The 24,125-nt window shown below is 41.7% G+C and overlaps 1 protein-coding gene across 1 annotated transcript; it reads left to right on the forward strand.

The window, feature by feature from the left end:
- The first annotated feature begins 410 nt into the window (after positions 1 to 410).
- Positions 411 to 11,211, forward strand: G3BP1 (G3BP stress granule assembly factor 1). The gene is given in 14 exon segments (XM_033140323.1): positions 411 to 524; positions 1,424 to 1,505; positions 2,999 to 3,172; positions 3,997 to 4,072; positions 4,075 to 4,086; positions 5,486 to 5,522; positions 5,524 to 5,577; positions 6,146 to 6,281; positions 6,284 to 6,349; positions 7,535 to 7,636; positions 7,990 to 8,101; positions 8,486 to 8,611; positions 8,730 to 8,839; positions 9,285 to 11,211. Coding segments are annotated over 14 exon segments (1,389 nt in total). The 5' UTR covers positions 411 to 429; the 3' UTR covers positions 9,492 to 11,211.
- Positions 11,212 to 24,125: the final 12,914 nt, after the last annotated feature.

Here is a 24,125-nt window from a genome sequence, read left to right on the forward strand (position 1 = left end):
CTCATGTCCCAGCTTATTGCTTCGTTGACTTACTGTATGTGAACTTAAAGGTCATTGCACCTTTTCTTGAAGCCTTTCAGTTCAGCTACCGAAGTCAGACAAGGTTAATGGGAATTAGTGCAGCCATAAATAGCCTCTTAAATTCTACAAGAAGATTTACTTGCTTGCCACCAATTTTCTGCTGCTATACTTGAAATTTTGGGCACTTGCATTTTTTGATATAATCGCTTCAAAAAGCTATGTTTAGATTATAGTCTGTTTCTTATTTTCCCTACCACTGAAATATTTTGGGTAATTTAGCAGTGTGTGCAGTAAATTGGCAACTGTGTGAGAAATTGGTCTAGTTTATATAAGCTTTCATTGGCAAGGATGAGCATTGGATATATTTTCACAAATGTTTTGGTCTTCAGTTTTCAGTTGACCAAAGAAATGGTGATGGAGAAGCCAAGTCCCCTGCTGGTTGGGCGGGAGTTCGTGAGACAGTATTATATTCTGCTGAACCAAGCACCAGACTTCTTACACAGGTAAAGTCTCCTATTTGAATTAATTAAAATAATATTTCAGAATTGGGCACTGTTGTACAGAAATACTGGCTCCTCTTAACAAGTTTAATTTGCCAAAAGCAAAACAAAATTGTTCATTATTTTTTTTCAAAATATAGTCTTGCAACATTATTCTTTTTCAAAATATAGTCTAGCAACAGGGCACAGCAAATCCATTTGTTATCAAATGCATTGTTTTGCAATATTGCAGTGGGTGGAAGCCTAAGTGAGTATGAGAACTATAGACACTTGCACGTCAGGATACATTGAGAAAACCATGTGGGGTGGGCAGGCAAGGTTGTTGAGTGGCGATCAGCTGGTGGTCAGCTTCAGATGTGCTTGGAGGAAAAGGATTATCTGGACTCATTTCAATCTGGCTTTGGGCCTAAAATCAGAACCGAAAGAGCCTTGAGGCACAGGCTGATGACCTTTAGGACCTTTGCCAGAGAAGAGGCATCAGAGGACTGCTGCTCAGCTCCTCAGCAGTTGGCTGTAGTAGTATACTGCAGGGTTTCATCTTGTCCCCCATGCTTTTTAACATCAGTATTATGGCACTGGGAATAAGGTCACCAGTAGTGATTTGGAACTGAGTGCCACCAGTATGTAGATTGTTACCTGCAGGGAACTTCTAGTTACCAGTGGTGGCCAGGTAATCATGATAAAGTTGGGATTGTGTTCCTTGGAGACAGACAGTTAAAAGACTTGTTTTTGACAACGAGCAGCTGCAGAAACTGGTTTGATAACTTGCTGGCTTTCCATCAGCCCACATCGAAACAAAAGATTGCTTACGCCTAAAGTCTATGTCTAACATTTTAGTTGCTGCAAGGACCATGTGATGGAATTGTATATTGATGAAATGGATGTAAATTGCTCTTTCACAGGTTCTATGGAAAGAATTCTTCTTATGTCCATGGTGGCTTGGATTCGAATGGAAAACCAGCTGATGCAGTCCATGGGCAGTCTGTAAGCATTTGCAAAATCATTTTATGATTGACTGAGTCACAGTCAAGATGCAGTGTAAAGTCTGAGGAAAAAGACTTCAAATTAGAAAATAGAATTTGAGGAGGGAAACTAGCATCAGATTTCTTTGCCAGCTATCTGAATTGTTAGTCCTTAGGTATTCAGTGGATGGACTTCGATTGAAGTAGATAGATATTTGCTAGATTTCTATGGGTCATGTATTTTCAGGTAAGGTGGCATGAGTCTTTAAGAATGGATGCTGGAAAGTATACGTTAGCTTAATATGTGTCCCAGGAAAACTGGTGGAAAGTTTTGTTGCAGATAAGATAATCAAGCATATAGAAGTACAAACCTTGCTGAAGTGGGAGACAGCGTGGCTTCTGCAACAGCAGGTCCTGTCTCATGAACCTATTAGTTTTCTGAGAGTGTCAACAAACTTATAGATAGAGGTGAGCCAGTTGTTATTGTGTACTTTGACTTTCAAAAACCTTTGGACAAGGTACTTTACCAAAGACTCATGAGTAAGCTTAGCAGTCATAAAATGGGAGGTCATCGTAAATAGTTTGATGAAGATGTCGACCCAGTGTGCAGTGGCTGTGAAAAAGGCAAATTCCATGCTAGGTATAATCAGAAAAGGGATTGAAAGTAAAACTGCCAGTAGCATAATGCCATACACAAATCTATGGTGCAGCCACATTTGGAATACTGTGTACAGTTCTGGTCACCTCACCTCAAAAAGAATATTATAGGGTTGGAAAAGATTCAGAAGAGGGCAACCAAAATGATAAAAGGGGATGGAGCAACTTCCTATGAAGAAAGGCTGAAGCTTTTGGGACTTGTTAGTTTAGAGAAAATATGAGTAAGGAGTGATGTGCCATGGAGAAAGTGGATAGAGAAAAGTTTTTTTCTTCATAACACTAGAACTTGAGGGCATTTAATGAAGCTGAATGTTGAAAGAGTCAGGGCAGATAAAAGAAAATACTGCTTCATGCAGTGCATAGTTAAACTATGGGACTTGCTCCTACAGAAGCCAATGATAGCCACCTACTTGGATGGCTTTAAAAGAGGGTTAGACATAAAAGAGAGGTCTGTCAATGGCTTTTAGCCATGATGGCTATGCTCCTCTTCCCACAGGCAGTATGCTTTAGAATAGTGGTTGCTGGAAGCCACAGACTGGGATAATGTTTTTATGCTCAGGTCCAGGTTTTCTCCTGGTTGTCCACTGTGAGAACAGGATGCTAGCATACACGGGCCATTGGCCTGATCTAGTAGGCTCTTAAGTGCCTTTTTAAATGAAGAAAGCTTTCATAAAATAGAAGACTCTTTGTTGTAAGAAAGGCAAGACTTCAGCTAAGTCAGACTGCAGGTAGTCTGGGCCTGTTAATGTTTCAGGTTTTTGTTTTTTTAAATTCTTTGCTTTACTAAACTCATGACACTTTATTTCATCTGCTGAATCCTTAAAGTAGCTCATACTTATTTCAATATGATTTCTGTAGGATATCCACAAGAAGGTCTTGTCACTGAATTTTAAGGATTGTCGCACGAAGATCCACCACGTGGACGCTCATGCCACTCTGAATGATGGGGTTGTTGTACAGGTCATGGGTGAGCTCTCCAATAACACACAGCCAATGCGGAGATTCATGCAGACCTTTGTCCTTGCTCCTGAGGTATGTAGCCTATGGGAATCTTATGTCGGGGAACCACTATGCCCAACACCAGTGCGTTACTTTATATAAGTGTAGTGGGATTAGGGATGCCAGGAAGGTTCAGTTGGGCCCCCTCTGTCATTGGTTGCAGAACTTCTTTACTTTATAGTCATTAACAACTGTGATGCACTTGTGTTTGGATATGTGACTCTGTCTGAATAAGCCTAGCATTTGTGTATGCGTTAAGTCCTTTTTCTGTTCTTGTTGCATACCATAGACAAAGGGATAATTATCAGCATTCATAACTGAGAAGCACTATTTGTCATAAGGCCTGGTTCCAATAATTTATAAATAAGAAATCTCTAAATGTATGAGTGTCACGGCTCCTCAAATTTTTGCTGGCCTTGGCAGACTCATTGTCTTAATACTGACGTCTCGCTGTTTAGTTGGCTGTGTTGGTTACTAAAAATCTCTGCTTCCATGATAATCCTTTATCATGATGTATATAAATTTAGTAAATCATAATAAATAAATTATGCATTAAAAGCTATTATGTTTTTGTTTTTTAAAAACTGTTTTCTAGCTTTCTTCTCCTGATAATGATACTTTGAATGAATGCTTTTTAGTTGAGTAGAGCGTACTTCTGAGATGGTCCAGGAGTAATGTTCATGTACAATGAAAGTGTCCCTCTATATTGTAGCATAGTGCAAGTAGTAAAGGCAAAGAGTTAGAATTGTTTCAAACATAAGCCAAGTAGGTTTGTGCTGTCAGATTAAACATCACACCAGTACAGTCGTACTGAATACAGTAGACTAAACTTCCTTTTCTCATTGTGTTGTCTCCAGGGTGCTGTTGCGAACAAGTTTTATGTCCATAATGACATATTCCGTTACCAGGATGAGGTTTTTGGTGATTTAGATGCTGACCTCCAGAGGGTAAGTACCAAGACTGTCACTGTGTTTTTCCTCCTAAATTAGTTCTCTGTGATGAAAAAATGATAAACATCATTGCCCAGTCAGATTCAAGGTGCTTACAAGTAATAAACTTAATAATATAATATATTTATATCCCACCTTTCCCCCAGACTTGGGACCTGCACCAGCACACGTTAAAACCTTAATAGCAACAGTAAAACAAGACAGTTTTTGGGGAAACACAGTACATCTATATAAGAGTTAGATATTTTTACAGTTACCAAATGTAGGAATTTGATCTCTGTCAATAACGGATGAAGACCAGTCTTGAGAAGTTCCCTGCCATTTGTAATGCGTCTTGTTGGGATGGGAAAATCTTCCTTCAGATTTTTATGTCATTTCAGTCCCATCCTTAAACTGTCACTCGTCTTATCTAAGATGGCCCAGTGTGAGCTTAGATATGAAAAGACGGATCAGCTGTATGGCAAAACCAGAAGAAAAAAGAGTGAATATGTCACTGGATGTATGGCCTTTGTTGGTCATGGGTTTAGGTTTACTACTGGGATTCAACTACTCTCTCAGCATTTTCAGTCTCCTGTAATTGCCATTGTCGAGACATGGAAGCAGTTTGCTGGTTAAGGGGCCTAAAACCAGTTCTTAACTTTAGCAGCTGCCATTCATACCTTTTGTAACCCTGTGCTATGTACTTGCTTGATGTTTAGAAGCTTCAGTTCAAACCACACCTCTGAAATATGTGTTAAGCATTGCCAGCTGTTGTGCAATGATGTGAACAATTAGATTATTAGTATTCTACTGTTGGTTATGTATATATTATGGTTGAGTACTCTATTTATAATGTACCTGGCCTGGTATTAGCATTGTTGGAGGGGGCAGGCTATAAATCTTAAATATTTGGTTAAAATAATGTCAAGGGGTGAGGGGATATTTCAGCTACACTACAATCAAATTTACCCATCCCGAATATGTAAAATATTGAGTATATTTGCAAGTGGTGACCAGAATGCAGAGTTTGTCCCTCCTATACTCCTTGCTAGCGAGTAGGAGCAACGAATCAAATTCTTGGCCTAGTGTTGATGTCCAGATTGGGGCTGCAGGTTGTTTACACTCCAAACCAGATCTGAAGCCAATAGTTTTTCTTGCCTTATCAGTCATAATTCGTTGATTGAAACAAGCAATAGTCCTCCAGTTTTTGACAAAACTGAAGGTAAGAATTGTGCTAGTGATGTCCCGTTTGCTAGTGTGAGAGGAGCAAGATAGAAGCAATCTGCCTGTTCATGGTCAACCATTAGCACGGCTTACTATAACATGAGAATGCAGCACTGTGTGCACATTCTGACTGCAATGTGGAAATTTGTCCTGTACTTGATCGGTGTAAAACCTATTTTTTCTCCCTCACCAGAATCTGAGGAGGAAGCAGAGGAACCTGAGGATAGCAACGACTCCTGAGGCAGTTGCTGATGATTCAGCAGCCTACTATGAGCAGTCGGTCAGGTAACTCAGACATGGTTGCAATGATAACTATACCACTGCTTCTAACCAGTTTGCCTATAACTGCTGGCTGAAATGTAGGAAGGAGACCAGTATTCTGTAAAATACTAATTTTTCAGGCTAAACCTAATCTCATTCTGTTTTAATAATGGTCTCCGCAGAATCAGTGCTGACTTTACTGCCAAAAAAACAAACAAACATTTTTTAGGGCCTGATCTCAGACTGTTGTTCTGATAAGTGTCCATCAGTATATTCAACAATGCTGCAGTCTTTTGCATAACTAAAAGTCCACCAGCCCTTTCTTAAAATTTACTGATGTGGAGCATTGAAGTTCATATTTCTAGGGGAGTGTGTGTGCATGAGAGAGGACGTGAATGAGTATAATCCATACTGATTAAGAAGGGAGCATTGCTTACTTAACAAAGCAATGTTGCATGAGTGGATGGATGGATGGATGTTTGTTTGTAACCCTGGTACTGAAATAGCACAATATTGGGATCCCATTTTTGGTTCTGGTGCTTGAGCTCTGCAAGTGCATTGTTACCATAACAAAAATATTTTCCACCAACAGCAATGACTTGGAGGAACATTTGGAGGAACCAGTTGCAGAGCCGGAACAAGAAGTTGAACCTGAACCTGAACAGGAGCCTGAACCAGAGGCTCAGGAAGAAAAAACCGAGCCAGTGCTGGAGGAAGCAGCACCTGAAGAGACTGTCGGAAGAGTCCTTCTCCAGTCCCTGTGGACCCTGCTCCTGTAGTGCAAGAGGACTCGAGGGTAACATGCATGATTTTAAATGATGATATCCCCTTTCACATTTACTCATGCGTAGTTTTAAGTTTGAAGTGAGAAAGATTACAAGAGCTGTCAAGACGTTCAAGATAATTCCTGTGTACTCACATGTAGTTGAAGAAAAGGCAGTTGTATCTTAGCAGAAAGTCCAGTGGCAGGTATCTTGATAACAAGAAGGCAATTGTTCAGACTGTACTGTAGTTGCCAAGTTGTAGGAGCTTCCGTGTTACAGCATTCCCTATATCACATTGTAGCATAAGAATTGTATAAGTCCAAAAAACCTCTCTATATTTTTGGTCCCCATAACTGCTCCAAGTAGTAATAAATATCTGGAAGAATACTCTTTGTCTGTTGGGTATCTTGCTGGCAAAAAGAGCCTGACAACAGCAGCCATTCATAAATTGTGTAGGTTTAGCCATTTGAAGACCTTTAGGACAGTTTGTAAGACACATCTTAAGTTTGCATTCCAGATATTGAAAGGAACCTTAATTCCAAGGGTTAAATGATATTTATATAAAGGCTGTCTGTAAATAGCCACTCGACTTTCTGATTTATTGATTTTTGTACATTTCTAATATATTTTTGCGTGAGTTCAGTTTATAAATATTATAAAGACATAAAAATGAATGGGCAATCTTTTTTTCTTCTAGTAGCCATAGGGCATGGGCTTTTGGGTGCTCTTTGTGCTCCACCTACCCATGGATATGGGGTTTTCCTTAGCATGCCAAACAGCATGGTTGGGGGAGTGCAGTTTCCAAGGATAGAAACACATCACAGATATTCCTCACAGACATAATCACACTCCCTCAGGCCACCAAACACCCGTTCGGGCTTAGAAAAGTGCAGTTTCCTAAGGTAGAAAGGCATGCAGGTAGAGCCATCTCATGAAAGCAGTGCTCCCTTCAGCCTGCCATACAAGTGAGGGGCACAACTAAATTTGTTGGCATGAATTTGATGGGGGGCAGTTTGGGCAGTCACAGCAAAATCTAGTGAAAGCCTCTAAGTAAGGTGCGGTCTGACCACATACTGTCTCTAACATAAACATTTGTGACTGTAGAGTATTTTGAAGAAAGATGTCAAAATTTGTACATGTGCAAGAAACTTCAATTTTGAAGAGAACAGATACCTGATGTTACTCAGAAATAATGAAATCTTGTTTGTTCCTGTTAGACATCTTCCTGGGCATCTGTAACCAGTAAGAATCTCCCACCTAGTGGAGCTGTTCCAGTATCAGGCATACCACCTCACGTCGTCAAATTACCTGCATCACAGGTAAAAATATACCAGCCAACTACTGAACTTGAACCAGGATCAACAACTGTCAGCTTAATTGCAAATTGCTAGTATTTCAAGTAGTAGAGCATTATTTTATTGTTTAGGAAATTCTCGTTTTTTTTTTTGATGATGCAGTCATCTCTTCTGCAAAAACATGTTCTTGAAATTTGTTGCTTCGAATGCTATTTCAAGTGAAAGGGCGGATAAATCTTCCTCTATTCTGGCATCTGAACTTGTGTTTTTCCCTTTCCTTGGGGTTCCTAGGTTTAGAATGGTTAAGGTATGAGGATGATGACATAAAGCTTTGCTTGACTTAGATGCATCACATTTGTGCTGCTACATTTTTGCAGCCCCGTCCTGAATCAAAACCCGAATCCCAGACTCCACCGCAGAGACCTCAGCGAGACCAGAGGGTGAGAGAACAACGGACAAATATCCCACCACAAAGAGGTCCTAGACCAAGTAAGAAATCTGGTGTACTTGGTAATAACAATATAGCTACTAAAGCATCGCTCACTGTTGGAACAGATAAAGTCAACTCTTGTGGTGATACTCGAAGATGTGAACTATATACAATAAGAGTGTGTCTTAAGAGTTGGAAAGAATTTGGGAATAAATTAAACCAGATGCTTTCAAAGTCTGAAGTGCCACAACTTAATCTTAAGTGGACACTTCGGTCTGCTTACAGGCTTTGAATGGGAGCACTAAGTTATTCGTTTCTTGTGTTTTATTAGAAGCTTTATTGTCTATTGACTTCTGTCATTATTACAGTAGGCAAAGCTTACGATGGTATTATAGAAAGCAAAAGACGATGAATGAGTTATATCTTACCTTTTTTAATTTAAGTGCGGGAAGGAGAGCCAGGTGACATGGAAACTAGGCGTATTGTGAGGTACCCAGACAGTCACCAGCTGTTCGTTGGGAATCTCCCTCATGATGTGGATAAGGCAGAACTAAAGGAATTCTTCCAAAGTAAGTCTTGAATATTGCTTGCCTAGTGGTGGGGCTTCAGGGTTGTATCTAAAAGTACATGCCTATTTCTACAGAACAGTCTAATGTGTGATCAAAGATATTGGAAATTCTTTTGCAGGTTATGGGAATGTTGTGGAACTACGTATCAACAGTGGAGGAAAGCTCCCAAATTTTGGATTTGTGGTGTTTGACGATCCAGAACCCGTTCAGAAGATCCTTGCCAATAGGGTACATTAAATGACATTTAAGTGATAAAGGTTATACTGAGGTGTACTAAAAACTGATGTTTTGAAATAAAGCAAACACAAAAAACCAAGAGACGCCAATTAGAATGTGTGTGCACAATTTAGGTTTATTCCATTTTATTTAAAAAGCCTCCTTTGTTTAACTTGGGGGTGGCAGCTGAAGTGGGAATAGATAGACAAAGCTGTTGGTGCTCTTGGCTAGATTACAGTATTTTACAGTTAAAAATAATGGCCTACACAACAGTGCAAAACTATCCTTGCCAAATATGGGTGGGGTGGTGGTAGAAAGAATTCACAACTTGAGTAAGCAAAGACACTGCATTTGGGGAGATCAGGATCTATTTTTCTTCATTGTCTGTTCCTATTGTACGTATTTAGCGCTTTCTTACCTGTTGATTGATTCCACTTTACCACTTTTTCTCTTACAGCCAATCATGTTCAGAGGAGAAGTGCGTTTAAATGTGGAAGAGAAAAAAACGCGAGCAGCCAGGGAGGGTGATCGGCGAGACAACAGACCCCGTGGGCCTGGTGGCCCCCGTGGGGGGCTGGGAGGTGGGATCCGAGGGCCTCCACGTGGAGGAATGTCTCAGAAACCAGGATTTGGCACTGGAAGGGGCATCGGGCAACGCCAGTGATATATGGATGACATGATGAGACAAACCCTTCTTCCTGCAGATTTGTGAATTTCAGCCTTGGGTATCTTGGAATGTGGCCCTACCCTGTTATAGACTGCTACGTTTGATACTATTTTGGCCCATTTTGTTTGTGTTTGGTTTCGTGATTTTTTTTCTAGTCTTTGTCCCAGATTCCAGCTTTGTGGAACAATATTTCGGGAAAAAGTGAATTTTTTTAAAAAAGAAAAGAACTGAATCCTTGCTTGCTGCAGACATGTGGACTGGATTTTTTTTTTTGTACCTGTTGTTTTTCCTAATGGAATGTGTGGCGCTTTTTTTTCTCTCCTTACTGAAATGAGGTGCGCTTCAGTCAGTGGAATTAACCTTTTCAGCTGCATGTGTTCAGGAGCCTATAGGAAAAACTAGTACGTGACAAACGTTTCAAGGGCAGGGAAATCCGTCACCCCTTGGGGTGGGGTGGGGTCACATGACCTGTTGGACCTTGGTCTGGAGATGTTGCCGCTTGAAAATTGACATTACCCTTTCTCTGTGGCGCTGTAAAAGTGGAATAAAGGGTATCAATAGAATGCTCTCTTTTGGTACATGATCACGAAAAGGAATTCTCACTACTGTTTTACCACTTACAAGGATTGTGGGATAGGTTTTAAATGTCTAGAACTTGACTCTTTAAAACACTGTTCCTGAACTTGTGATTTTTTTTTATTGAAATAGGGAAGTTTTTTCATGTTTAGTTTGTATTTGTATTAAAACGAAAACAAAATTGTTGTGCCTTCTATTTATCTCTCATTCCAGTCTTGGCAAATTGTTAAAAAAAATAAAAAAGTCTAGATTTGCTTTATCCAGTTTTTGGAGTATGTTGAAGTCTTTCACGAGATCTGTTTGTCCTTCATGTCTCCTCATGGGTATATATGTTTTCTAGAGCTGCACGTTTTGTTTTTTAATAGCCTCATGGAATTCTGTAACATTTTATAATACTTTCTGAGGAGTTCCCAACTATGTATTGATGCTGTCATTAGCTCTGAAGCGAGTGCCTTCCATATGTGACTATGGGAAATGACACCCTAAATCTTTACAGTGCGTTATTTTTACAGTATGCACATATGCAGTATATGTAGTATGTTGCGATGATGTTACTCATCATTGGCTTTAAAATGCCATTCAAATAAGGGTGAAATGATTAAACCCTGGTTCTGATGATAACCTTTATCACTGTGATATATTCATGGTATTGCATAAGATAAGACACCTGTTTTTGTTGAATGTCTATACAAAATAAAATGCAGAAGCACCATTGCAGCTGTGGGAGTTGCTGATGGTCTTGGACACAATTTAATGAGAACAAGGCAGTGTGCAAGGCATCTGGGTGAATAACTGGGGTTCCCAGTTTAGAAGCACTCTGGCTGCAATGTAGGTAGGAATGGGTCAGTGTTGTGGGCCACAATTTTAAATTGCATTTAATCCAAACTTGCCTGTTTCACACAAATATGATTGCGCAGTTGTGGTGTGCTGCAGTTGAATTATGCAGTGTTTGCATTCTGCAATTGATAATGTGAAGAAATGCCAAACCTCAGAAGACTTTTAAGCCATTTCTGTTAAAAGTCAACCTTTTAGCTTTTTGTTAAACTGTTTCAAGCATCTCTGTAACTTAAGGACTAGAATTTTTTAAATGGGAAATTAGGGTCTGTGTGATTTGAATAAACCCAAAAGTTTGTTTAGAGTATTTTATTGCTTAATAAATTGACTAAAGTTCAAATAATTAACTTGTGGGTACCATGGACTATCAAATGTGCCCAAACATCAGTTAAGGTAAGTAACTTGTTCTTTCAATGCTACACAAATGTGCGTGGGTTTCAGTGTTTCGAGCTGTTGCTTCTGCTGATACAGAATAGCTAGTCCCAATTCAGTTTGAATTCGTTAACAAAGTAATACTTTTATAATTCTGCATGAGTCCACATTGAAACCCCAGCCCTACTTGGGCTTTATTATTATGCTGTGAAAGTTCCTTTGGTCAGGAGTAGGATGCATGCTTGGCATGCATCAGGTTCCAGGTTCAGTCCCCTGTATATCGGGTATGGCGGGGAAAGTGTCCTGTCTGAAACCCAACAGCCACTGCCATTCAGTTTTGATGATACGCTGGATGGACCAGTAGTCCGTCTTTCCAATGTTTTGAGTAACTAAATTTCTTGAGCCACTTCCTTTGGCTTTGGAGATAAGTAACTTCTTCTTGGTCACTAGCTTCACTCTGCTAGCGTAATGTGTGATTCAAGAGATTATCTGAATCTTAATTTCTCTATAGTCTCTCTTGCATTTCACTCTGCAAAGATGAGAGTACTATTCTAGGAGATGCTTAATCACTTCCTGCTCAGGCTTTAAAGCTTTTATAGTATAAACTGTTACAGTATAGTGCATATAATCCAGCTGTACTATTCTGAGTTTGGCTAGTTCCTGAGAGTATATGGAAGGTGTGAGACAGTGGAAAAGTTACTCTCGGTAGTTAATTCTTTTAGCTTCTTGCAGCACAGGACATTCATAATCTTGGATCTGATCTAGTACATGCAGTTAATGGGATGTGATTAGTGATAAGAGAGGACAGTTTTGAACTATCTCAGTGTTTACAATAATGGATTAACAAAATGCTTTTAACTAATCAATAAACATGTTTAAATCTCAGGGCGGTGTTTAATAATTGTGTCCTAAATTTGCTAGCTGATACACATAACAAGCCCCCCCCCCAATGAAAACAAAGCCACACCAATATGTAGTGACTGCTTTGACCCAGAATGTTTGACCGTGGTTGTATTTTGAGGCTCCAAGAATAACAAGGCACCATGGGACCTGTCTCCAGTGGAACTACCTGTGCTACACAGGGGCATGAGGACCTATGACCACTGCAACATCAAAGGCTCCATCTATTCCAGTTCTAGTCGTAATAGCACTGGCAGTTGGGTTTAGCTCCATTGGCTGGAATTGTTTGTTTCATGTTGCTGTCATTTTAATTGCGCTAATTCCTGCCAGGCTTTATTCTAATAGATTTATTAACTTTTTATCTTGTCTGTTTTAAAACAAGCCACTTGGTTTCAATACAGAAGCAGCATACAAGCGACAAAAAGGTTTTCTCCGGTTGTTTAGTTGTGAGTGCTCTTTCCCCCAAAAAAAGTTTTTATCAGGGTTGTTGTTTTTTTGCCAAAACATTAAGAACACAACAGCATGGCAGAATTCTTACAAGATTTCCAGCTTTGGCGCAACTGGAAATTGGCAAGTACATAATTTTCATAACAATACTATAATTGTCTCACCAAGAGCCATCCCTGCTATAACACAATGTGAGTCATTGGGCACCGATGGGAGGTGTTTATTCTGTTAATTAAATCTGATGAATGACAATCGTTTCAAACATGACCATGTTCAGCTACATCTCTGATGGATTAAGTGTTCTACTTCGCATAATTTGACCCACAGCCCATCTTTTTTGGGACTTTCTGCTGCCTTCTACCATCTAGCTACCTCCAGAGCTGCTGTCTGCAATACTGATGCTAGTTCTTTATGGTGCAACAAGGGATTCTGATTATCTGCTTGAGAGCAATGTTAACAACAGGTCTGGGACCAAAAGCTGGCTCCTGTACCAGAGTCTAGCTCCAACACCACAATGCAGAATTGTTTTACTTTGATGCAGTCCCATCGCAGGTGCATAAGGGTATTTTTTCTCAATATCTGCTCCTAACGACATCTTTAAATATTGATCTAAAATACTTACATTGTGCCCCTTAATCTCAAGATCTCTGGGGGAACAGTCACTTCAATAAAACAGTACCACAGAATAAAAATCACATGAACAAGACCAGGATGCATAATTCTCAGCTGAACACCAATTTCCAAAAGCCTCTGTTCAACAGCAACATAAGAGGGCAGTGTGAATTCAAGGGTCGGGGAGTTCAAAGACTGGCTGCCACGGAGAAGGCCCACCTGTGATGTATCCTCTATACTGTGGAGCTCCTTAACTGCCAGCCAATGTGGGGTACTCCTTCCGGTAAGAAGGTCCCAACTTGTTCAGGCTTTTCTGTGCCACTCAAAGCCTTGACTTTGGACTGGAAACATACTGATACAAAGTGCTGTCCTTGAAGGACTAATGTAGTGCAACTTTACTAGCTGTGCTGCTGCGTTTTGCACTAGCTGCAGTTTCGAAGTAGCATCTAGAGCAGGGGTCAGCAACCTAAGGCCCATGGGCAGGAAGCAGTTCGCAGAGGTCTTTTGACCGGCCCATGAGCCACCGCTGAACCAAGTTGTGCGCTGCGCTAAACTAGCGCAGCACAGGGACTCTCTTAGTCGCATCTGCGCAGATGCTGAAAATCGCACTCGCACGTGTGATCCAGCCCACAGAGGGATCTCTGCGGGACCAATCCAGCCCAGGCAAGATAAACCTTGCTGACCCCTGCTCTAGAGCACGTTGCCAGGGTCACCAAACTTCGATACTGTGGGAACTGGGAAATTTGAGCAAGTACCATGTACACCATTATCTATGGTTTCTTCTCTCCCCCATCCACCTGTGGTGAGAGAAAGTGTGTTCACATCACTTGGGCTTTCCATGGGGTCAAAGTGAAAGTGATCCAGTGGCACTAAAATGGATCCTCTTGAATCTGCATGGTTTTATACGGCACTGTTCCGTAAAAAATCACTTTTGGTGCTTGCCAGCACCACAAATCAAGGCATAGATGCTCAGATTTTCATGGCCCACTCCCCACTCTTAGTTGCTCCATTCCATTCCCCATACCCTCTAGTCTCAGCCCCTTTCCACTCTTCAGTTGGACTTCAGTTTCAAGTATTTTAAAAGAAGAGCGGGGCAGATAATTACCCTCACCCCCACATGATAAATGGGGGAGTGGCGAGAGGAGTGCAGAGACTTTGTGGACATCAGGAAAAGTCTAAGGGTGTTGTTGCACCCATGGGTGCCGTACTGAAGGTCCTATTATTGCAGCAATCCAGCCAGGAATCGGCACATAAATTACTGAGGCCAGGCTGGCAAACTGGCAAAAAGTTTCTTCATGCCATTGAAGAAACACAAGGCTCCAGTAACAGTAGAAGTCGGGAGCAGTCTTGGCCTATGAACTTGCTCCTTCAAGGAAAGTGCAACCTTGTCAAGAACAACCATTCACCTGATTCCCAGACCCGAGAGACACAACATCTCTGTTTTATCTGGATTCAGTTTCAGTTTATTAGTCCTCATCCAGTCCATTACAGCAGCCAGACACTGGTCCATAACCTGATGCCCTCAGGTGAGGTGGACACCTGCATACTGATAACACCCAGCCCTCAAAGCCCAGATGTGTTTGTCCACCAGCTTCATACAGACATTGATTGAACAGCACTGGGGGCAGAACTGAATCCTCTGTGACCCCATAGATCAACTGACACAGAGCTGAACACATGTCTCGCAATGCAATCTTCTGGAACTGGCCTTGTAGGTAATAGCCACTGTAACTCTGCTTTCAACTGCCAGGTCTTATCCAATAAGATACCATTGTCAATGGTATCAAAAGTGGTTCAGGACAATTCCCTGTCTCAGCCCATCTTCACTTCTCCTGGAGGAGGCGATCTGTTAGGGCAACCAGGGCCATTTTGGTCCCACATCCAGGCCGAAAGCCTGACTGGAATGGGTCTTCTTCAAGGAAGTCTGAAGTTGAGCATCAAACACAAACCTTATGCTAATTTTGTCTGCTGAAAAGGCAGGATACAGATTGCCCGATTACCAGTGTGGAGAGTGAGGCAGCATATTTATAAAAGTCAGAAGAACATTGCTTAAGAACCATAGTTAAGGTCTTGGGCTGACGCCACCACAGGCAGTAACACACAACAAACAAAAATGTCAGAAAATGTTTATTTTTGTTTTTAATTGGAATTGGCATGAATGTATGGTTGAATAAATATACTTTTTATATACACTTAACAGAAATTTACATTCCATCTTCAAACTGCTGAAATAGATTTTTTTTCTCTTAAAATTTATTTTTACAAGCCAAAAAAATAATCTGCCATTGATATCTGAATGTTTTTTTTCTCCTTGTGTGTGTTCATGCAAGCTGTACTTCATATAAGTTACAGGTTATCATGATGTAAAAATGTTTACTCTTAAGGAAGCAGTTGCTTTGTTCTCTGGGTCCGATGTAGCAAAACACATCCTTAATGGAGCATTAAGGCCATACCAATGGGACACATACATACAAATTTCACATAGAAAAGGCAGGGCAGTCCTTCACTTCTTTATAAAACGATGAGCCACATCGCTTACTCAGACTGTGTTTCACATTGACTTGATTACATTTTTTTGGAAGGTCCTTCAGCTGAGGAAATACCTCCTAAAGTGCATGTTTTCAGTGTTCAAACAATTCTAGATTGAAAATATTGGCATCAAAAACAAACTCCCCCCCCACTGCTTTATTTCCCACCTGAGTCATATTTTTGGGTGCAACTGATAGTTGGCCTAGTCTAGTGCTAACTTATAGGCAGAACTTGTGTACTGGCACTGTCAATTTGCTATTACTTTAATGCAGGCATCCCCAAACTTGGCCTGTCAGCTGTTTTGGGACTACAACTCCCATAATCCCTAGCTAACAAGACCAGTGGTCAGGGGTGATGGGAATTGTAGTCCCAAAACAGCTGAAGGGCCGAGTTTGGGGGATGCCTGCTTTAATGGATTAAACGTGACTATAGGATTCACTTGACTAAGGTGCACTTCACACATACGGAGAGAGAGAGAGATACATGGGAGCAGATTCCCTGCAGCCTGAGTAAGAATGTGCATATCATAGCTATGTGGGTGGGGCCCATTGCATGGATCTCTCTTACCCAATTGTGTCCTGGCTGAGTGGGAAGGATCTGTGTGGTTTTCTCAGTCCATGTGGCGGCTTCATTGTGTGGACAGGCTCAAAGAGAAAGAGCTCCTATGTTTCTCCGTGTTGTTTGTGTGTAGCAGACCTAATCTGGAGTTTGATATAAGAAAGCTGGGCTGAACTAGTTCATTTCATTCGAGACCCGACTTCCCCAGTCTGGTGGCCCCTGGCTGCTGTGGACTCAAGCTCCCATCCGCACCAGCCAGCATGGGATGATGGGAGTTGGATGATGGGAGTTGGAGTCCAGCAACATCTGTGAGGGCCACAGCTTCCCCACACTGCCCAGCAAAGGCTTTGTAATGTTTTCCTAGCCTTTGGGGGCACATGATAACTTTACCACTTCTCTGCTATGGATTCCCAGTGATGTGTTCCTGTTCAGTAAACTGGATCTGCTCTTTTATGAATGACTTGAGCCATGTATTATGGAAGTATCTGTAGGGTGAGTTTGTTTATATAAAATATGGCACTTCATTTGAGGGGAGGAAACATGGTGCTAGTGGGAAGAGATCTTTTCCCAAGCTATACATTTGGCACTGCTTAACAAATTAATTTCAGGTCTCACATTGGTGTGTAATACACACTTCTTCCCAGAACCTTAACAGTTCCTCTGCAGTGGAACTAGTTCCGGTTGAGGTTGAGTATCAGGAAAAAACCTGTTGAATTGAAAGAGGGTTTTCTCCCCACTCTCCTCAGCTTCAGTTCACTAAATAAACAAAACGCCTTGTAAAGTGCACAACTTGCAAGTCTGTAATCCTGCACAATGAGGTACCTTGCAGGGGTATGTTTCTGCATAACTGACTTGCATATTTTGCTGCAAGATGGAATTGGTCCTGAAGTGCATGGGGTTAGAGTCTTTAGGGTTGCTTGAGTAAAGGAGGGGTGCTGCTGGGCAAGACCTGTGAATCTATTTGGAATAAACATACAAGGAAGCAAAACAAAACCATCCTGCCAATATAAGAATCCTCAAGGGCCGTCCAACAGGTTCACCGTGATCCAATGATCGCGGAACGCCCCTGGTCGATTCTGGTTGACTGCGTAACCCTTAGGGATCGCACCCCCCCCCAAATAAAAATAAACAAGCTCAACAACTTTGGGTCTTCCTCCTCAGAAAAAGCTCAACAACTTTGGTCAATCCAATGGGTAGATCACTTCCAGGTTTGTTTGTTTTTATAGTGGGAGTAGATCGCAGTCTCTTGGGAGTTGGATATGGCTGCTCTGAGACAAGGCTATATTATAAATGTCTCCTTGACATATTAGTCATATAAATGCCAGAAGCTTTTTTATAGGGGAGAGGTGGCTATCAAACTCTATGATGGGGTATGGACCAGCAATTGGGTGAGGTTCCTGATCTTGTCATTTGGCTCGTTGTTCCTGAAGCTAGCTGTATGGATTTGATCTGAAACTGACTCAACCCAAGTGTCACTCTTAAACTCAGAGGAAGTTGCAACACCGTGTCTCTTCACAAAGTGCTCATGAACAGCCCTACAGCAATGGATGTTAAACTCCCGTGTATTTTTGTTCTAGTTTGATCATAGCTCGTATTTCATTGTTGTCACTCTTACCTGTCATGGGTGAAAGCGGCTGATACAGCTGCTGCAGGGATGGGGAGAGAAAATGGAAGCCCCAATGTTTGAGCAGAAGTTTGTTTTACTCATGCAATGCCACTACAGATTGCGACCTATGTTGCTGGGTTTTTTTGATGGGCTGACTGGAACTGTCCTACCTTTTGGTATCAAAGTTGTCTTCAGTCAGCTGTGAGAGTTTCTCAACCCTGTAAATTCCTCCTGAAAGCTTTTGAGTATGCCATGACTGAATAGGTATGGTATGAACAGGAAATTAAAAAGTTAACCCCTAAATCATCAAGCAACAAGCCTTCTGGATGTCTGTTCCAAATTGAACCTCATTTAATTCAGTGGGGAATAAAATAAATAAATAAATAAATAAATAAATAAATAAATAAATAAATAAATAAATAAATAAATATTTCTAATGCTGCCCATCCGACTGGGTTGCCCCAGTCGCCACTCTCGGCAGCTTCAACCTCTCTGTAGCATTGCTCAGTGCTATTTTTCTAGAAAAGGAGGTGCCAGAACTAATCACAAATGCCTCCCTTGTTCTCTTACAATGGCAATGGTACCCACCTGAGAGGTGCTGGAACTGAGTTCCAGTGAGTTCCAGTTTGGAAAAAAGCACTGGCATTGCTCAAAGTAAGCAGACAAGGACCTTATCTGTACCTGGATGAGAGCCGTACAGGAGACACTGCACTTTCTAAAGTTGGCCCCATCTGCCTCATTTCACAGCTCTTCTGAAACAAAGATGGATTAAGGTTGCAGTTCGATACATAGGCAGCCCTGTCTAGCGAAGTTGTTAACGTATGATGTTTTAATGTGTTTCTATATTTTGCTGGAAGCATGCTAGCTTGGGAGGTGTGAGGCATGGCAAGCCACGTGATTTTCAAAGCAGGATCTGCTCCATGCCCCTTAACATCTGCCTCACTCTGCCTAATAGTGGAGCCAGCCCTGGACTGTAACTCAACTGAATGTGCCCAGAGTGGCTGTGGCAACCCAGTCAGATGGGTGGAGTGCAATAAACAAAGAAAGTAGCTTAATAGCACTAGTTTATGGATAGATCACCAAGAGGCTGCAAGTGGATGGGCTTGTAATCCATGAAACTGCATTGCCTCTCGGATCTGCCTTCTTCCTTAGCGAAGGCAGGTTGCCTTGAATGGCCGCAATTCATGCCATTTCAACCAATTTCAAAGCAAGCTTCTGTACTCAAGCCCTGAGTGCCGGCGCTTTATAAAGGGGTCAGGGGATTTCTAACAGTATTCTCAGCACCTTAACAAAACAGCGTCCATAGATTACAATTTATTTATTTTTTTGAGGGGGAAGCCATGACAATGAAACCAGATGAATGGTGCAATGTAAACGTGCCCTAAGCAAGCGTGTGATTGGTTTAGGAGTAACAGGACTTGTAGAGCACATCATGCAATACAGTGCTTGGATGCCTAATTGTGGCCAGTGCCTATTAGGATTGATAGGGTAGAAGGCAGAGAAGCCAACAGGAGACAGAGACGGAGCCAGTCACAGGCAGAGCCAACTCATTCTAGTTTTGTCCCCATCTACCTCCTGAATTAATGCAAGGATGATATGAAGACTGTGAAGGAGGAACGTGACTGGACAAAGGCAGATAGGTAGGGAATGACCAAAGCCAGGCTGAGATTGCCTGGGCAGCATTCCATTCACCCTAGTGGAGCAGCCTACACTGGTTCATTCTCGCTGTCGCAGCCAGATAGATGACACAGGAAAAGATTCACTAAGACTGCAATCCTGCATCTGCTTACCTTGGAGGAAGGCTCACTGATCTCAACAGAACTTATATCAGAGCAGATATGTACAGGCTTGTGCTGCTACTAAGATGCCTTCCATGCCCCAGCACTCCCACTTTTTCGTGTAAGTAGAATTGCAGAATTTTAGAGTCATCTAGTCCAGCTCTCTGCAATGCAGGAACCACAGCTAAGTGCTGCATAAAGGAGAAATAGGAAAAGGATACGGAGTGGGTAGTCTTGAGGAGATGGAAGGCAAGTCATTTATGTTTAGGAAATATGGGATTTAACACAGGCGTGGGGGAGCCATTGGCCCTCCAGCTGTTGCTGAGCTACAACTCCCACCAGCCCCAGCAATCGTGGCCAATGGTCAGAGCTAATGGGAGTTGTAGTTCAGCAACATCTGGAGGGCCAGAAAGTTCCTGATTTATCTGGAGCTGCTTGCCACACAAATCCAGATACGGGGCAAATCAGTTGTGGTAAAGGAAGGTTCTGTGCATAGCTGTCAACTTTTCCCTTATTAAGGGAAATTCCCTTATTCCGAATAGGATTCCTCGCAAGAAAAGGGAAAAGTTGACAGCTATGTCTGTTGACAGCTATGTCTGTGACACAGAATTACAGTGTGACACAGAATTACAGCCAGGATACTGCCTGGCACTATCCAAGTATGTCCACTGCATTCCTCTCTTTCACCTTAGCTTCTTTTGAAACTGGCAGGTAACTCCCCCCCCCCCAGCCTTTCTCAGTTCTTCAGGAGCTACTCAGTCAGAATACTTGCTGTTGTTTAACAAAAAGGGTACAGCCGCCTGCAAAGGGGAACAGCCACAAAATCAATTCACTGAAGCCAAGCGATTAGTTTGAAATGGTGAGCCTCTGAGCTGTGCCTGAGTTACTGCTGACGGTGTCCGCAGAGTGCCTTGAAAGTGTAGCTTGAGGGGAATATGCCTTGAGCAAAATTGATTATGTCTGGAGGACAGACAGTGCTGTAATAGGCCAGAGCAACAGGGAGAACTTACTTAAGCGAGGAGGGCTGGACGCCTTCAATTATTGAGCACAAAGTGTGGCATTCTCATCAAAATTTGTGTTTTATGTTGCAGTGAATGGCTGTGATCTGCTGTTCTAAGTGGTGTTTTTTCTGGATACATGCTGTGTGAGTGTGCACACATTTCTGCATGAAAGATATAAGCCAAACTGTGAGAGTAATGATATTAACCTCCTCCTATTCTCATGAATGAACATTTGGAAATGGTAATCAATATTTGGGAGTCTATGGCCATCTGTCATGGCCACCAATAAATGCCACCTCTCTTGTCCTTCAAGCCTGTCTTCAAAATCTCTTCCTTGAAACCTTCGGCCTCCATCTGATACTGACTCCCCACTGACACTAACCCTAAGTACCAGAAACTGTACTGCCCCATATTTTTACCCTGTTACTCCTTTCCTTTTCCTCACTTCTGTGGAAATTTAGATTGTGATCAACTGAGCATTTTGTCTCCCCCCTCCCTTATGATTTCCCTGCAAAGTGCCATGTACATTGTGGTGCTACAGAAATAATTCAGTTAATTTGACTCTCTACTTTCATTGAAGGATACAAGCATGATTCTCTAAGTATTCAAGGCCAAGGATGGGACAGCATTGCCTTAAGCCAGTCTTTCTCAACCTTGGGTTCCCAGATGCGGTTGGACTACCACTCCCATCATTCCTGATTGCTGCCCCTGCTGACTATGAATGATGGGAGTTGTAGTCCATCAACATATGGGAACCCAAGGTTGAGAAAGGCTGCAGGCTTAAGCCTTCAAAATTAGTCAGAAAAGCACAGTCTTTCCTTCTGAAATGGGATCTACATTTTGGAAAAAATAACTACATTAGATAACTCTACAGCACACATAAAATGTCATAGGTTTCCCCCCCACAAAAAAACACTGCCATTAGTAGATTGAAACTTTGGCTAATTTTTTAAGAAAAATGTTGGTGAGGAAGGAATTTTTTTTCATGAAGGACTGAAGAGTTTTGACAATATTTGTATGGAAGATGGTTATTTTCCCACAAGCAGAAGCACAATACTTCCATATTGTGACTGGCAGTGTAGACCAGGGGAGGGAGGGCTCCTGTTTACTTGTTAGATCAACTTTGGGTTGTTGTTGTTGTTTTTACTAGCACACCGTTATCCACAACAAGAGGCAGGTACAAAAGACACATAATTAGAATTAAAGAACAGGGAGCATCCGGACATATTCTGAACCTAGGCATTTTATTCAGTGTCAGAACTGAACTGAGGCCACAATCCTATCCCACAAAATTCCACTCCTAGTTAGCTTTCTTCACTTCAGAAGCCTAATTTTGGTGAGGATAGATTGTTGTGCTGCTCATGTTAAATAACCAGGAGTCAGAAATATACCAGATCTACAGAAAATCACTCAGAGATCTACCAGTAGATCTCATGAAAAGCAAGAACGTTCTATTGTAACATTATATTTTTAAAAAGAAAAATAATTAAAAGAACTCCAATGCTTTTAATGGCAACTCATTATTTTTCTGAACATCGGAGCCAAGAGGACTGGGTGGGTGACAGATTTCTTAACATCTTGCGATGGAAAAGCCTTTCTTTGATCTACAGTAGCGTAAGGTACAGAAAAGTTCTGGTTTCCATCATACTGTTAGTAATGTTCATTAGAATCTTTGTTTAAAATATTTCTGCTTTTAATGAGGACTATATATATATATATATATATATATATATATATATATATATATATGGTTCCTGAGAATTATTACTACACACCTGATTTAATTTTTTAAAAAAACTTTTGAATGAGATTATCCAAATGATGTCGTAAAAGCAAACAGGAACCGGACCCAGAATTAGCCCCTATTTGTGTGTGCAGCACCCTCATGTTCATGCAGATAGACTGCTGCAAGGGTAGAGCCACACATTAAAGCTGGACCAAATATATGGTAAGGGCTAAAAATCTGTATTATAAATGTCAATAGTGTACATTTTGAGTCGCCACAGATAAATGAAACAAATATGACCATGAAAAGTGAAATTTAGATCCGGGTGTCAATGTTTCTCTATATGCATTGCAGCCTCCACTCCTCTACTGCTTGCAGTGCATTTTGCAATCCCACTTCACCTCTACCTCTCGCCCAGGAAAAAACCCTTTTGATAGCGATTTCCTAGGCCTGCAACTTCTAATACATATAGCCTCAGACTCCCTCATTTCAGCCAATTGTCTGATATGGCCTACCAGCAATCCTGATCTTGCTTTAGCCTCGTTTACTTGATTTAGCAGTTGTGTGGTCATCACCAAAACTCTCGCTCCTCAAATCCAAAAAAGGAGAGACTATTCTTAGTATTCAGTCATGACTAAAAACATAAGCAGAGCCCTGCATAATCAGGCCAGAGGCCATCTTGTTCAGCATCCTGTTCTCACAGTGACCAACCTCCCCCCCCGGGAAGTCTGCAGGCAGAACCTGAGTACAACTGCATTCTCCCTACTTGAGATTCCCAACAACTGGCCTTCAGAGACATATTGTCTCTGACAGTGGAAGGAGAACACAGCCATCATGGCTGGTAGCGTTTAACAGTCTAATTCTCCATGAATTTGACTATGAGCCAATGACCGACTCTGCTTCTTCTTCAACACGTGAAACACACTTGGTGGAAATTAATACTGCTACTGGTATACCGCCAGTGTCATCAGCATTGTTCTTAAAACGTGATCTTTTTGAGGCCTATTGAAGGATGAATCCTTCTTTCAGCTTTTAAACAGAAGTCGCAGACAGCAAGCCAATGGTTATGCCAGGGACCTGATTAGCAGACAGATATTTCCTTCCTGTCCCTCTGCCAACAATTTCCATTTGTACCGCCGACTCTTATCTAATTGCTCACTACCATTTACAGATACAATAAAACAGCTCAGTGAGAAGAGGAAGGTCAATAAAGAGTAATGCCATGAAAAAAGGACACGCACACACACAAAAAGCACATTATGGACTGGAGCTGCTGCGTGTCCTGTCAGCCTCGTCATTAGCTATTTGGAACTCTTTCTGAGGTGAATATAATCGGGCTGCGCTGAATCACACATCTGATTTGAATTTCATTGCATACTTTTCTAAGCAGAAGAGTGAGATGGGAGCTCAGGCACAGAAGGAATGACTTTGTGACAGAGCAATGCCAGTTTTTGATGGGTGGTGGAGTTCCATGTTTGAGAGTGCTCTCAGCAAAGTATCCTCTGGTGGGCCACCTCCACCATAGCATCACCCAAGGGCTCCCATCCACAACTCTGCCCTCAGATGTTTTGAACTACAATTCTCATCAGCCATGGCTGGGGGAGGCTGCTCTAGGACACCGTGGGAAATTGAAACAATGGTTAGGGCCAGTTGCTTGGGGCCCAAGTCAATAAAGTATATGAAGGAGAGGGA

Source organism: Lacerta agilis, chromosome 2 (genome assembly GCF_009819535.1).
Source record: "Lacerta agilis isolate rLacAgi1 chromosome 2, rLacAgi1.pri, whole genome shotgun sequence".
NCBI lineage: Eukaryota > Metazoa > Chordata > Lepidosauria > Squamata > Lacertidae > Lacerta > Lacerta agilis.